At 49.3% G+C, this 13,324-nt stretch overlaps 1 protein-coding gene across 1 annotated transcript; it reads right to left on the reverse strand.

Annotated features, from left to right (window-relative positions):
* Nucleotides 610-4,602, reverse strand: LOC110394704 (outer dense fiber protein 3-like). Its single transcript, XM_021388670.1, is given in 7 exon segments — nt 610-717; nt 719-745; nt 898-1,019; nt 1,363-1,464; nt 1,869-2,069; nt 2,638-2,764; nt 3,082-4,602. Coding segments are annotated over 6 exon segments (666 nt in total). The 5' UTR covers nt 2,744-2,764; nt 3,082-4,602.

Here is a 13,324-nt window from a genome sequence, read left to right on the forward strand (position 1 = left end):
GGAATGCCGGATTCCAAAAGTGGATGCCGGTGCCTGGGGCTTGATCAGCGTCACCTGGCAGGGGGAAAAGGAAAGGCAGATCAGCAAGGGCCCTTCTCTTCTCTTCTGCCCTCGCTGCCTGCTGTCCCGCACCCCTCCCGATCCCAGGCAGTCCCTGGTGCCCCTGTGGGCAGGGCTGAGCGCCAGCGCAGAGCCGGCGCAGCTCCCTGCTGGAGCAGAGCTGGCTCGGGGAGGTGGGCTGGCCTCACACGTGCGCTTACGGGCACCTCACGTCTCAGAGAGGGCTGGATGTGCACCCGGGACCTTGCAGCTAACTCTCCTCTTCTGGGGGCGTGCTGCTTGGAACGCTTCTGAGCTGCGTCCCCCAGAAGAGCTTGTGAAGGACCAGCACGCCCCATTGAAGGGAAAGGGAGGGGGAAGGAAAAGCTGTGTGGTGTCCCTTCCTCTGCTCGGAGGCGGGACAAGGGCAGGGAGCAGGCCTGCTGTCCGGCACTTGGTCCTTGCAGGCAGAAGCTCTTTGGCTGGAGGAAGCCTCAGGAGAAGGGGGAGAGGCGTGAAGGCTGTACTTGCGAAAAAGAGCGGGAGAGCCTAGCAGATGCCTTACCCGGCCTACGCTGTAGTCTGCCGGCCCGGGCTTCGCTGATTTGGCCCCTCCAGGTTTCGGTCGGGCTCCCATGGTGTACGCGGGCGCCCTGGTTTTGTAGGCATCCACAGCAACCTTGGGTAACGCCGCAGGACCCGGAGTCTGAAAGAGAGTCATGGCCGCACGGGGCTGGGGTCACATTCAAGGCTCTCTCTTTCCCTGGAAAGGTGCAGCAGGCTTGGCAGCCGCCGTGGCACAGGGAGAGCAGCCCACATTCAGATGGTAACATGGAGAAGAGGAGCAGCAGAGCTCACCTTGGCAAGGTCCTCGTCAAAGCGTCCGCGCTGGCTCCTCCCTCTCATGGAGTAGCAGGGGCTGGCCGATGTGTAGGCTGTGTTGGGCCCCATCAGCCTGGGCAGCGTGTAGGTGCCGGGTCCTGCAGGAGGAGCAGCAGAGAGTGAGTGCGCGAGGGGCTGGAGGAGACGGAAGCAGCAGAGAGGGGCAGCCTGCCCAGCCTGCTGGTGGGAGCAGGAGGGAGGCGTCGCCGCTCTGCCGGTCCCTCCCCCTACTCTGGCACCGGGCGAGTGCCAGCAGCTCCAAGCCCGAGCAGCCGGCGCCACTGCGGGCCGAGAGGAGGTGGTCCTCCAAGAAAGCCTGCAGCCCCAGCGCTGCGTCCTGCCGCGCAGGCTGTGCAGTAGGCCCGCTGCTGGTGCTAAGCAGCAGCCCGTCCCTGGAGGATGCTCAGGCTGAAGGGTCTGCCTTTGCCCGGGTCAGCGTACCTGGCGTGCGGTCGGTTTGGAAGGGCTGCCGCCGGAAGGCCATGGACTGCACCGGTGGGCACTTGAAGACGTGCCTGTTGGCTGCCTCGGTGCGGTAGTCACCTGGGGCAGAGGAGAAGAGGAAGAAAGGCGTCAAGTGCTAGTCTCCTTCTGCAGCCACAGGGACCATGTCCCGAGGAGGGGTTCTTCTGAAGAGCTGCAGAATTGCTGGAGGACCCAGGCAGCACGTGGGGACCCGTGCCCGTAGTGCCCCGCCACTGCGTCCTGCTTTGCTGTCCCTCCTGCCAGCCCCCAGCTCCTTGTTCTCTCAGGTCTGGGGGGTCCTTGTGCCCTCGGCCCGTGGTGCTGGGCAGCTGTCCTTCTCCAAGGGTGTGTTTATCGCTGCTCAGAGTGCTCTGCGTTCTCTCACAAAAGACCTAGGGCTCCACCAGGGCGTGAGCTGCCGCAGGGCAAAAGCGCCGCGGGCTCGTCCTGTCTGGGTGAAGCGCTGCAGAAGTGGTACTTACTTGGTCCGGGGGTGACGGTGGTCTCTGTCTTGGGTCGTCCCCGGAGGTGGGCGCATGGAGCCACGTACTTCCCATTCCTGGTCATGGCGGGCTCCACAAAGTAGCAGGGACCTGGCCCGCAGCTCTCTGCCGCAGGCGGTTTGGTCCCTCTGAACGTGTACGCAGGGGCGCGGGCTTTGGTGGGGCTGTGGCCCGCGTAACCTAGGAGGAAAAGCAGAGGAGAGCACACCTCCGTGCTGCTGCCTTTGGAACAGGCGCGCTGAAGTGCCTGGCCCCCTGACATTCCCTTCCCGCATGACTTCTTCCTCCAAGTCTAGCGCGGGCGAGCTGTGCGGGGCCTCGGAGTACAGAAGAGACAGTCCCTTAGTGCAAACGGCTGTGCGAGTGCCTGGCAAAGTCACCAGAAGAAGAGAGCGGAGTTTTGGCCAGCATGCTGCCTGTACCCAGCAGTTTCCCAAGGACTTCCCGCACCACCCGTGCAGGCACTCCACAGTGAGAACCCCTAGCCCCTAGGGTTGATGGTTGTGCAAGGCCCCATAACGCCTCTCTCCAGCTGCAAAGCTGAGTCTGCGCTGGGCAGAAGCGGGCCCCTCTTTCCCTGGATCACAAGGAGCAGCGCCAGCGGGATGGGCCTTCCTCGGCCAGGCCTGGCTCGCTGCTGCGCCAGAGAGCTGGGAGGCTCTGACAGAAAGGGGAAATGTTCGGGAGCTGCTCAGCGCCACGATGTCCCCAGTGTGCCTCCCTGACGCCCTGGGCTTGGTCGCGGTACCTGTTGTCGCCGGGATGGCGTACTGCGGCCCGGGGCTGGGGAACTGGGCCGAGATGAGGCCGCGTGGGCGGTGAGGTCTCCAGGTCCCCACCCAGGCTCCGTCCATGCTGGTCGGTTTCTCCAAAGCCTAAAGGCAAGAGCACCGGAGTTACTGATGGGCTGCCCTGACAGAGGCTGCAGCTGAGCTTTGCTCCCTGCCCCCCGGGTGCCTTGGAGCCCAGAGGCGCAGGCAGGAGACGAGTCTCTGCTCAGCTGCCAGCTGTCCACTGCGTGGCTTGCGGCCCCTGAGCAAGGAGAAGGGCCAGCAGCAATTTCTCCTGCTCACGGCCGTCCTGCCAGCCTCGTGCTGCATGCCCCTGGGGCACAGCGGAGCTAAGCCTGCATCCTGCAGCTGGGCCCCGCAGCCTGAAGCATGCCTGCCGTGCAGCAGGAGCTCTCCCTCACCTCTCTGAGCCTTGGAGGAGTAGCGCAATGAGGCTGAGCTTGTGTGCTGCTGGGGCTGCTCTCGAGCACAGGGCACGGCGAGCGACTGCGGGCAGCGCAGCTCACAAATGAGGGGCCTGGAGCCAGCGGCCAGCTGTCCTTGGGGAGGGCCCGGCGTCGTCATGGGAATGCACTGTGACAGCACACAGGCTCCGGGTGATGTCATCTGTGCTGTGACATGCTGTGCTGGCCTGGAACCGCGCCCTCCAAGCCTTTTCGGCCTTGTGACCCAGTGGAAGACAACTGGGGTTGTACTGTTAATTATCAGCAAAGGACGTGGGGTTCCATGCAAGCAAATTAATGGCTGACAGTGTTTCCAGTATGAGCTGAATGTGAAGCCACAGGCTACAGAAGAAACAAACCGTGGTGGAAAACTGCTAGAAGGCAGCAGTACCGACCAGTACAGGTTTGCACGGCTCTGTATGACAGCTCTGTTACTGGGAATGAGGACATGTGCAGTAGGCCAGGTGACTCCTGTGGGGATGGAGTTCTTTCCATACCAGCGCGATCCCAGATCCAGCAGGAGCTGCCCAGCATACGAAGGCAGAGCCTCCCCTTCCAGTGCATGTCACCATGAACGACAGTAGATGGGAATCCCTATGTCAGCCGTTGGGACCATTTGGAGGGCTCTTTCTTTTGGCCCACATCTTCTCCAGACTCATCAGACCATCGTTTCTCATCATAGGCCTGTAAAGAACTCATGGGAATTGTCAGCTCCAACAAGTCCGTGCCCCTCCTGGTTTTCCTTTGCCTCTGTAGCATAGGCATCCAACCACCAGCTTTACGATTTGGTTGCCCTCTTTTTTAGGTTGTAACAAAAATACATCTAAGTCTAGCAGAAGTTTTGTTGTTAACTCTATTCTAGATCGCGTACGCGGCACCAGACAATTCCTCTTCGCTCACTCTGGTCCAGGCAGGCCAGGAGTCGCACACCCACGCTCCACAGGAACTGCTGGCAAACCCGTTCCTGGTTCCAAGCGCAGCTGTTCATTCCACCACACCGCGGTGCGCTGTGCAATGCCCTCTTCTGGCGCTGCGAGGCAGCCCGAGCTCTGCACGGCTCTGCACGGCTCTGCACGGCTCTGCACGGCCCGCAGCCCCACACCAACCGCTGCTCCCCTGCACCCCGCTCCCGGCCCGCCGCACCGTAGCCGTGTCGAAAATCAACACTGTCCAGCCGACACCAAGACAATGTCCAATGCTTATTCCATAGCACTTAGATCATGCTGAGCTCCCACAGCTACCCATGCAGCGCCTCCCTTGCTTAATTGCAGCGCGTGTTTCACATTCGTGGATAACTTCTGCACTAGTGTCCACATCCTTCTCTCCAAATTGGAGAGGTATGGATTTGAAGGATGGACTGTTGGGTGGATAAAGAACTGGTTGGCTGGTTGCAGCCAAACGGTTGTGATCAATAGTTCTATGTCAGGGTGCAGGCCGGTCACGAGTAGTGTGCCCCGAGGCTCAGTCTTGGGACCGGTGCTCTTCAACAGATATATCAGTGACACAGATGATGGAATCGAGTGCACCCTCAGCAAGTCTGCAGATGACACCAAGCTGAGCGGTGCAGTCGATACATTGGAGGGATGGGAAGCCATCCAGAGGAACCTGGACAGGCTGGAGAAGTGGGCCCACGTGAACCTCATGAGGTTCAACACGGCCAAATGTAAGGTGCTGCACTTGGGCCGGGGCAATCCCAGGTATTTATACAGACTGGGGGAAGAACTCCTTGAGAACAGCCCTGCGGAGAAGGACTTGGGGGTCCTGGTGGACGAGAAGCTGGACATGAGCCAGCAGTGTGCGCTTGCAGCCCGGAAGGCCGACTGTGCTCTGGGCTGCATTAAAAGGGGCGTGGCCAGCAGGGAGAGGGAGGTGATTGTCCCCCTCTACCCGGCTCTTGTGAGGCCCCATCTGGAGTACTGTGTCCAGGCCTGGGGCCCCCAGCACAAGAAAGACGCAGAGCTCTTGGAACGGGTCCAGAGGAGGGCCACCAAGATGATCGGAGGGCTGGAGCACCTCTGCTATGAAGAAAGGTTGAGGGAACTGGGCTCGTTTAGCTTGGAGAAGAGAAGGCTCCGGGGAGACCTCATTGTGGCCTTCCAGTACTTGAAGGGAGCGTATAAACAGGAGGGGGAATGATTGTTTACGAGGGTGGATACCGATAGGACAAGGGGAATGGTTTTAAACTGAGACAGGGGAGATTTAGGTTAGATATGAGGAGGAAGTTTTCCACTCAGAGGGTGGTGATGCGCTGGGACAGGTTGCCCAAGGCGGTTGTGGATGCCCCGTCCCCGGAGGCATTCAAGGCCAGGCTGGACGTGGCTCTGGGCAGCCTGGTCTAGTGGTTGGCGACCCTGCACGCAGCAGGGGGGTTGAAACTAGATGATCTTTGAGGTCCTTTTCAGCCTAGGCCAGTCTGTGATTCTATGTGCACTAAACTGTTGATGCAGATGCACTTGTAACAATTCCCAGAGGTAGACAGCATACTTCCATGCCCAAGTTTCACTCAGTCACCCCTATGTACTTTCATCCTCTCTGAAACATCACACAGTTTTAGCTAGATGTTGCTAAGCTTCAGTGTGATTCTGAGTTTTGCAGTGAGGTTCTAATGTTACTTATATTTAAATGAATTCTCTACTGAGCTATAACTGACTATGGTTCTTATGGTAATACATTAAATGTACAAATGTTTTTTCTGATTTTAAATTTGAGTCGTGCCTATTGTAGGCACAGAATGATATTTGATTAGAAAGCCTCTAGCTGCAAGTCCAGTTATTTTTACATTAGTTAAGATGTTTATTCTAAAGAAAGAAGTCACCAAATTCAACACCTTTCTATTCCAGCTAGGTGAGATATGAAAATGCCTTAGTGCCCAGCTTCTCAAATATTCATTTAAATTCTAAACTTCACTTTAATAACAGAATTTTCAGAAGATTTCTCCCCTAATTGTAGAGATTAAGGATCACCAATGTTGATGTTTGTGATATCCTGATACCATCCCAAACCCAGAGGGGATCTTCCTACCTCCTTATCAGTATATTGCCCAAAGAGATCAAAAAAGGAGTATTTAAACTAAAAGATTATGTTAGCAGTTGGATAACATGCAATGACTGATTGTGACTGAATCTAGGCTAGCAATCAGAAAATACTTTGCAGTCACTAACACAGTAACATTCAAAAACACTTTCCTGGTTGGAGGAGAGAAACGAATTTTCTCCTTACTCTTAAAATGGATTTCAATAGGTCTGTAAATGCTCTTATATGAGGCACTGATAGAGGGAATTCTTGCAACCTTGCTCCTACTATAATTCTTCCAAAACACTTAAGGGATCAGAAACACATTTAGACAAGTTGAGAGATACTTGGGACGCAGGAATGTACCTTTATGCACCTTCTGTCATCACTGCATTCCAACTCTTGCTGCTGGAGACTCTTATAATACCACTCACATGTAAATATTCTCCATAAAGTTTCTGTGGAAGCTCATTTCATGGGGGAAGTGATGAACATTGCAAATTAAGAACTTTATTATGGTGTAAGGAAACTTTCTACAAGTGTTTAAGGTAAGCCGATTTCAAAGTCCCTTCTGGCTTTCACTGACAGCTACTACTTAGATCAATACAATATCATTGTTGGTAAGCGATGAATATAAATTTCATTATTTCTGGCAAGAATTAGATGTTTTCCTTTTTTAATTTATATTTAATCAGAGAATCACAGACCACAGGAAGTTTGAGGTTGACAGGACCTCTGGAGGTCATCTGATCCATCCTCTGCTCCAGCAGAGACAGAGCAGGTTGCCCAGGCCCATGTCCGGGTGGCTTTTGAAGATCTCCAAGGAAGAGACTCTGCAGTCTCTCTGGGCAACGTGCACCAGTGCTCCATCACTCACACAGTAGAGAACTGCTTCCTGATATTTAGATGGCATCTCCTGTGTTCCAGTTTGTGACCACTGCCTCTTGCTCTGGCACTGAAAAGAATCTAGCTCCATCCTCTTCTCCAGATAAATGGATAAGATTCCCCCTGGGTGTCCTCTTCTCCAGGTTGAACAGTCTCAGCTCTCTCAGCTTCTCCTTGTAGGTGAGATGCTGCAGTTCCTTCACCATCTTCATGGTCCTTCACTGGACCTTCCAGTACTTCTGTGTCTCTCTTGTACTCTCCTGCGGAACCCAAAACTGGACAGAGTTCTCTAGGGATGGTTGAGTAGAGAGGAAGAATCACTTGCCTCAACCTGCTGGCAATACTTTGCCTAATGCAATTCAGAATACCATTAGCTTTCTTCAAGGCAGTGTCACACTGTTGGCTCATTTATACTGTATAATAAGGAGAGAAGAGTTACTCTAATGATAAAATGCAGAATAAATATGAAAATGCTCTAAGCCAATAGTTCTACTCCAAATGTGTTTAGAAATACACTCAGTTATTAGTCTTACACTCAATTATTCTTAATTATGTAATTAATTATATAATTTAATAGTAATAATGACACAGATAAAAACTATTATTATTTTAGTTATTAAACCAGTTCAATATACTTGTTCAGTCTTTAAAACTACATCAATGCTAATCACTACAGCAACAACTTTAACAAATTTTTAAGAGCTGTTTTTACTCCTTAAGTCACTGAGTTACGTAATGCTGGTGTGTTGAGAAAATGAGAAAAACAACTAGCAGTTACAACTTGCATGATTATAAAGCAAGCAGCTGACATAGTGTGTGTAGTAAATCCCACAGGTAGTTACATTTGCAAATCCTTAGTTTCTCAGTGAAGTGACATATACAGACACTAGCTGAAATAGTTATTGCTGAATAAATAATGTTTAAGAATAGAAACCTAGATTTCTACGAACATATTATTCCTAGCTAGTAAGATGAGATACTCAGACTTACAGTAAGTACAATCATCAAATAGAGAGGAAAAAACAGTTGAGGTGAATCGTATTCCCTTATGCAATCTGAATCTTCGACAGATCTGAATAATGGAATGAATGATGTACTACAAAAATTTCCATTTATCACTAACAATAACGGTACCCTAGCAGAAATGAAGAATTTTAAATATCAGATTTATCTTCAGAAATTAAAACAAAAACATTTCTTCCTAGCATCTCTTCAACTTGGCACTGCAAACAATGTTTACGTCGCAATAAAATCAGAATGTCTGCAGGTTTATCTGTAAATCTTTTTACTATTTTTTTCATACTGAAAATAACTGCTAGAATAATCTTACAAGGATAGATCAGAAGGGAACTGCATTTGCCAGCAAAACACATTGCAGATATTTTTTCTAAAATATATTCTATTTTATTTTATAATTCTTGTTATGTTTTATCTATTTCCAGTCAGAGTAGGAGCACCGTGAGACACATCCTACATACTGCACTAAATAAGCTGTGTGGTATATAGTAAAGCAACAAGAACACACTGGGCTAAAATGTGAATAACTATCTAAGTACAATATGGACAGACACAGGTAAGGTTACAGAGCGCCTGCAAATGAATGGGGGGTCATGGTGTTCTGAAAGAAGACTGGGTTTCTGAAAATGTTACAATCTTGGCAAGGACGTCTCCAAAAACAAAGCACTGTTCTCAGGTCACATAGTGCCTGAAGGAAGGCAGTTAAGAGTGAGACACCAAGACTGCTCTTCAGTGCAGCTGATGATCAGGATGCTAGGTTGTTCACATTGTCTAAGGAAAAGAACAGGATACGTAGGTTCAGAAAACATACCATAAACACAGAATGCACAGAAATAGTACAGACTACAGACACCTATGCACTCAGGCAGTCACACATCTACCTTTTCTTTAAATGAGGCTGAAAGCCTTATTTTAGCCTGCTAATTCCTGATGCCCAAGATATTTTTCTAAGAAGTTTTTTTCTTTCATGAAAGGAATGAGATAGACAATAAAAAAGAAAAAAAAATGAAAAAATGAGTCAATTTTTTTCATGAGGATCTATTCTCTCTGATGAGCATCATTTTGCCCACCAAGTGGATGACAGTAGAAAAAGACATATACAGTGAAAAGGCTATCCAGCAATTTCTTTTGAAGGGTACCAAGAAAAAGTGGGTTTTGTTATTTATGCATACAAGATTTGATTGCACTCACTTTTCAGTCGCTATTTAGAAAAAAAAACAAAACACATATATATTGTATGTTGAAAGTAAATCTTTGGCAATGGAGAAGAAGTTTAGATTTTCTGTGTATAACAATATTCAGTAAAATAAGTAAGTTATTAGAAAAACACCAACATAATGCAATTATTTCTTTGGACAGCATCCGTTATTTAACAGGATGACAACTTGGCTTCCCTTTGCAGAGAGGATATTCAGCTTAGCTGACTTAATTGAATCAGTCAGCAGAATGCGGAGAACAGAAAATATGGTTTACCTTTGTATTACACTTGCAAATATACAGATAGTTAAAGATAGTATTCTATAAATTGTAGTGCTATAACAACACTTTACTTAAACAGAGACATGTTTTCGTATGTCCTTGCAGACCTTTATTTATTTATTCATTTATTTAAACATTCATAGAATCATAGAATCATAGAATGCCTAGAGGGACACCACTGCTAGATCAGGTTGCCCAGCGCCTTATCCAGCCTCACCTTGAAAGTCTCCAGGGATGGGGCATAAACCACAACACTAGGTTACTGGTTGCAGTGCCTCACCACCCTCACTGCAGAAGATTTTTTCTTTATTTCTAACCTACATCTACCCTCCCTGAGCTTGAAGCCATCTCCCCTTGTTCCATTGCCACAGACCCTGCTCAAGACTGCCCCCTTCTTTCATGGAGCTCCTCTTTAGACACTGAAAGGCTGCTATCAGGTCAACTTGTGTGGGAATACAAGAAAGAATATTCAGAGCAGAAGCTGCAGAGCAAGATAAATGGCATGAGAAAGCAAGGCTGAAAACCAAGGACACCTCCAGAAGAGAAAAACAAAGTCAAGTCAGCTGCGTGATGGCCGCGTGATAACAACCCTGACTAGAGGAAGAGCACGTGGCTAGGAACGACTCGTGGCTCTGACTGGGGAAGCGCCTGCACGCTCGGGTAAGGAGTGTTTGTAGAATGTTCTGCTGACATGTAAAGGCAGGTGGGAAAGTTACACGTGAAAACTCGTGTACGTATATAAGGGATGTTAGAACCTGTATGAACTGAGCGAGAGAGTCTCCAAACCGAAAGGGAGAGTGTCTGGTACAGAGTCCAACTGAGAGGGAGAATTTCCGGGTCAAAAGTCTCCTAGATGAGAAAGGGAGTCTCCAAACTGAGCAAGAGAGTCTCTGAGCTGAAAGAAAGTCCTCAAGCCAAAAGGGAAAATCTCCGAGCTGAGGGAGAGAAAGTCCAAACTGGGAGAGAGAATCTCCAGTCCAAATGAGACCTCTTCCAATCTGAACGAGACAGTCTCCGAACTGGACGAGACAGCCTCCAAGTCGAGCTAGAAAGAGCCCTGAAACTGTACAACCTGAACAATCACAGAAGGCACCAGTATCAGTGTCATTTGCCACTGTGCGAGGATGGAAATTGAAAGGGATGTCACCTCATTTAGAATGGAAGGAAGAGGAGGAGGAGGAGGGAGAGGAAGAAGATGCAGGGGAGGGGCCCTCATCAAGACCACTGTCACCAACACCAAAGAAGGCAAGTGCAAAAACTAAAAGAGAAGAAGAAGAAGGTGAGGAAGACACTGTCACCATTACTACTCGACCTCTGAAAATGACTGAAATTCGGGGTTCAAGAAAAGATTTTTCACGGCACTTGAATGAACCCACTGTCACCGGTTACTTCAGTGTTGGGACAGTAGGGCCAGTAGTGTGTCTCTAGACAGAAGAGAAGCTCTCCAACTGGGAAGCTCTGGTAAGGATTCAGCCATTGACAGGGGTATTAGTAGATGTCAGGATGAGGCTTCCACCCTCTGGAAGCGGATGCTATTAGCTGCAAAGGAAAAATACCCCTTCAAAGATGATCTGATGCCTGAAGTAAATGGACTACTATGGAAAAGGGCATCCATTATTTGAATGCGCTATGGTGGAAATACTACATGACCCCACATTCATTCCTGACAATCCACACCAAGAGCACGATCCTGAGAGAATCAGGTGTACACCAAATATGTTGTGGAAATTTACAAGAACTGCACCAGAAAAATACGCCAGTATATTAGCAGCAATGTATGGCAGAGGGAAAAGAAGATCCTTTTTATTTGAACTGATTATTAGACTTAATGAAGCTGAGCAACATTTAACCCCTCCACAGGCTTATGTTTCAGCCATTTTGAAAGTAACTGAAAGACTGGATAGAATGGAGAGTAAACACGAAGATATGATGGAGGAACCGTGTACCTTCTTTCATCGTGATGAAACCGATGAACCCGTGGTGCCATCAGAGACACCTGATGAGGATCAGGATTATCAAAACAGCCTACTGAAGGGGCTGATCAAATTGATTTGCTCCCGACCTGTATCATCCAGTATCTCAGCTATTAAAAGCAAACGTTTTCCTGCTCGAGCAAGTGACAATAGTAAGTCTATGTCACGTATTGCCTTGTAGAGTTGCCTACATGAGCATGGAGAAGATATGAAGTGGCATAAAAAACCCACTCCTAAACTACAAGCATGGGCAAGAGAATTACAAGACAGATCAACCACCAAGGCGAACTCCTCCACAAAGGTGATTGCTCCAGTTGCTGCAGGACACGGCAAAAGCTATAAGGACCCTGATCATGACTCATGGGAGGAGAAGGATAGAGGTAACAAATAGAGGTAACAAATATTATCCCTTACCTCCCCTGCCCCCAGCCAGGGGAGGTAAGGGACAATAGAGTGTATTGGACTGTGTGGATTCAATGGCCTGGCACATCAGGACCACATTAATATGAGGCATTGGTGGACACAGGCGTGCAGTGCACTCTAATGCCCTTGAGTCATGAAGGGACTGAATCGATATGTATTTCTGGCGTGACTGGGGGCTCCCAAGAGTTGACTGTGCTGGAGGCAGAAATAAGCCTCACTGGTAAAGATGGGCAAAATCACCCTATTGTGTCTGGCCCTAGGGCTCCATGTATACTTGGTATCGATTACCTCAGAAGGGGGTATTTTAAGGATCCCAGGGGGTACCGATGGGCCTTTGGAACAGCTTCTTTAGAGACAGACAGTGTTAAGCAGCTGTCTGTTCTGCCTGGCCTGTCAGAAGATCCACCCGTCTGGTGTGGGGTTGCTACAAGTAGAAGGGCAACAGGTATCAATTGCCACAAAAACCGTGCACAGACGGCAGTACTGCACCAACAGGGATTCCTTGCTCCCCATTCATAAGTTGATTTGTCAACTAGAGAGCAAGGGAGTGATAAGCAAAATTCACTCACCTTTTAATAGCCCCATATGGCCAGTGCGTAAAGCCAGTGGAGAATGGAGGCTGATGGTAGACTACCATGGCCTGAATGAAGTCACACCCCCACTGAGTGCTGCTGTGCCAGACATGCTAGAACTCCAGTATGAACTGGAGTCAAAAGCAGCCAAGTGGTATGCCACCATGTGACATTGCTAATACCTTTTTCTCCATTCCTTTGGCCACAGAATGCAGGCCACAGTTTGCTTTTACTTGGAGAGGCATCCAGTATACCTGGAACCATTTGCTCTGGGGGTGGAAACACAGTACAGCAATTTGCTATGAGTAGATCCAAAATGCACTGGAAAAGGGCACTACTCCCGAGCAGCTGCAATATATTAATGACATTATTGTGTGGGGCAAAATAGCAAAAGAAGTATTCAAGCAGGGAGAGAGAATAATCCAGATCCTTCCACAAGCTGGTTTTGCTGTTAAGCAAAACAAAGTGAAAGGACCTGCACAGGAAATTCAGTTTCTAGGTATAAAGTGGCAAGATGGGCGTCGTCACATCCCAGCAGATGTGATCAACAAAATCACTGCTGTTAATAGTAAGAAAGAGACACAGTCTTTTCTGGGTGTAGTGGGCTTTTGAAGAATGCGTGTTCCAAACTATAGCCTCATTGTAAGCCCCCTTTACCAGGTGATGCGGAAGAAGAATCATTTTACGTGAGGCCCTGAGCAGCAGCAGGCTTCTGAGCAGATAGCCCGAGCCATGGCCCTGGGGCCAGTACGGATGGGACAGGATGTCAAGAACATCCCCTACAATGCTGCTGGAGAGAAAGGTCCCACCTTGAGTCTGTGGCAAAGAGCCTCAGGAGAG

The sequence above is a fragment of the Numida meleagris genome, chromosome 2, assembly GCF_002078875.1.
Source record: "Numida meleagris isolate 19003 breed g44 Domestic line chromosome 2, NumMel1.0, whole genome shotgun sequence".
NCBI classification, from domain to species: Eukaryota; Metazoa; Chordata; class Aves; order Galliformes; family Numididae; genus Numida; species Numida meleagris.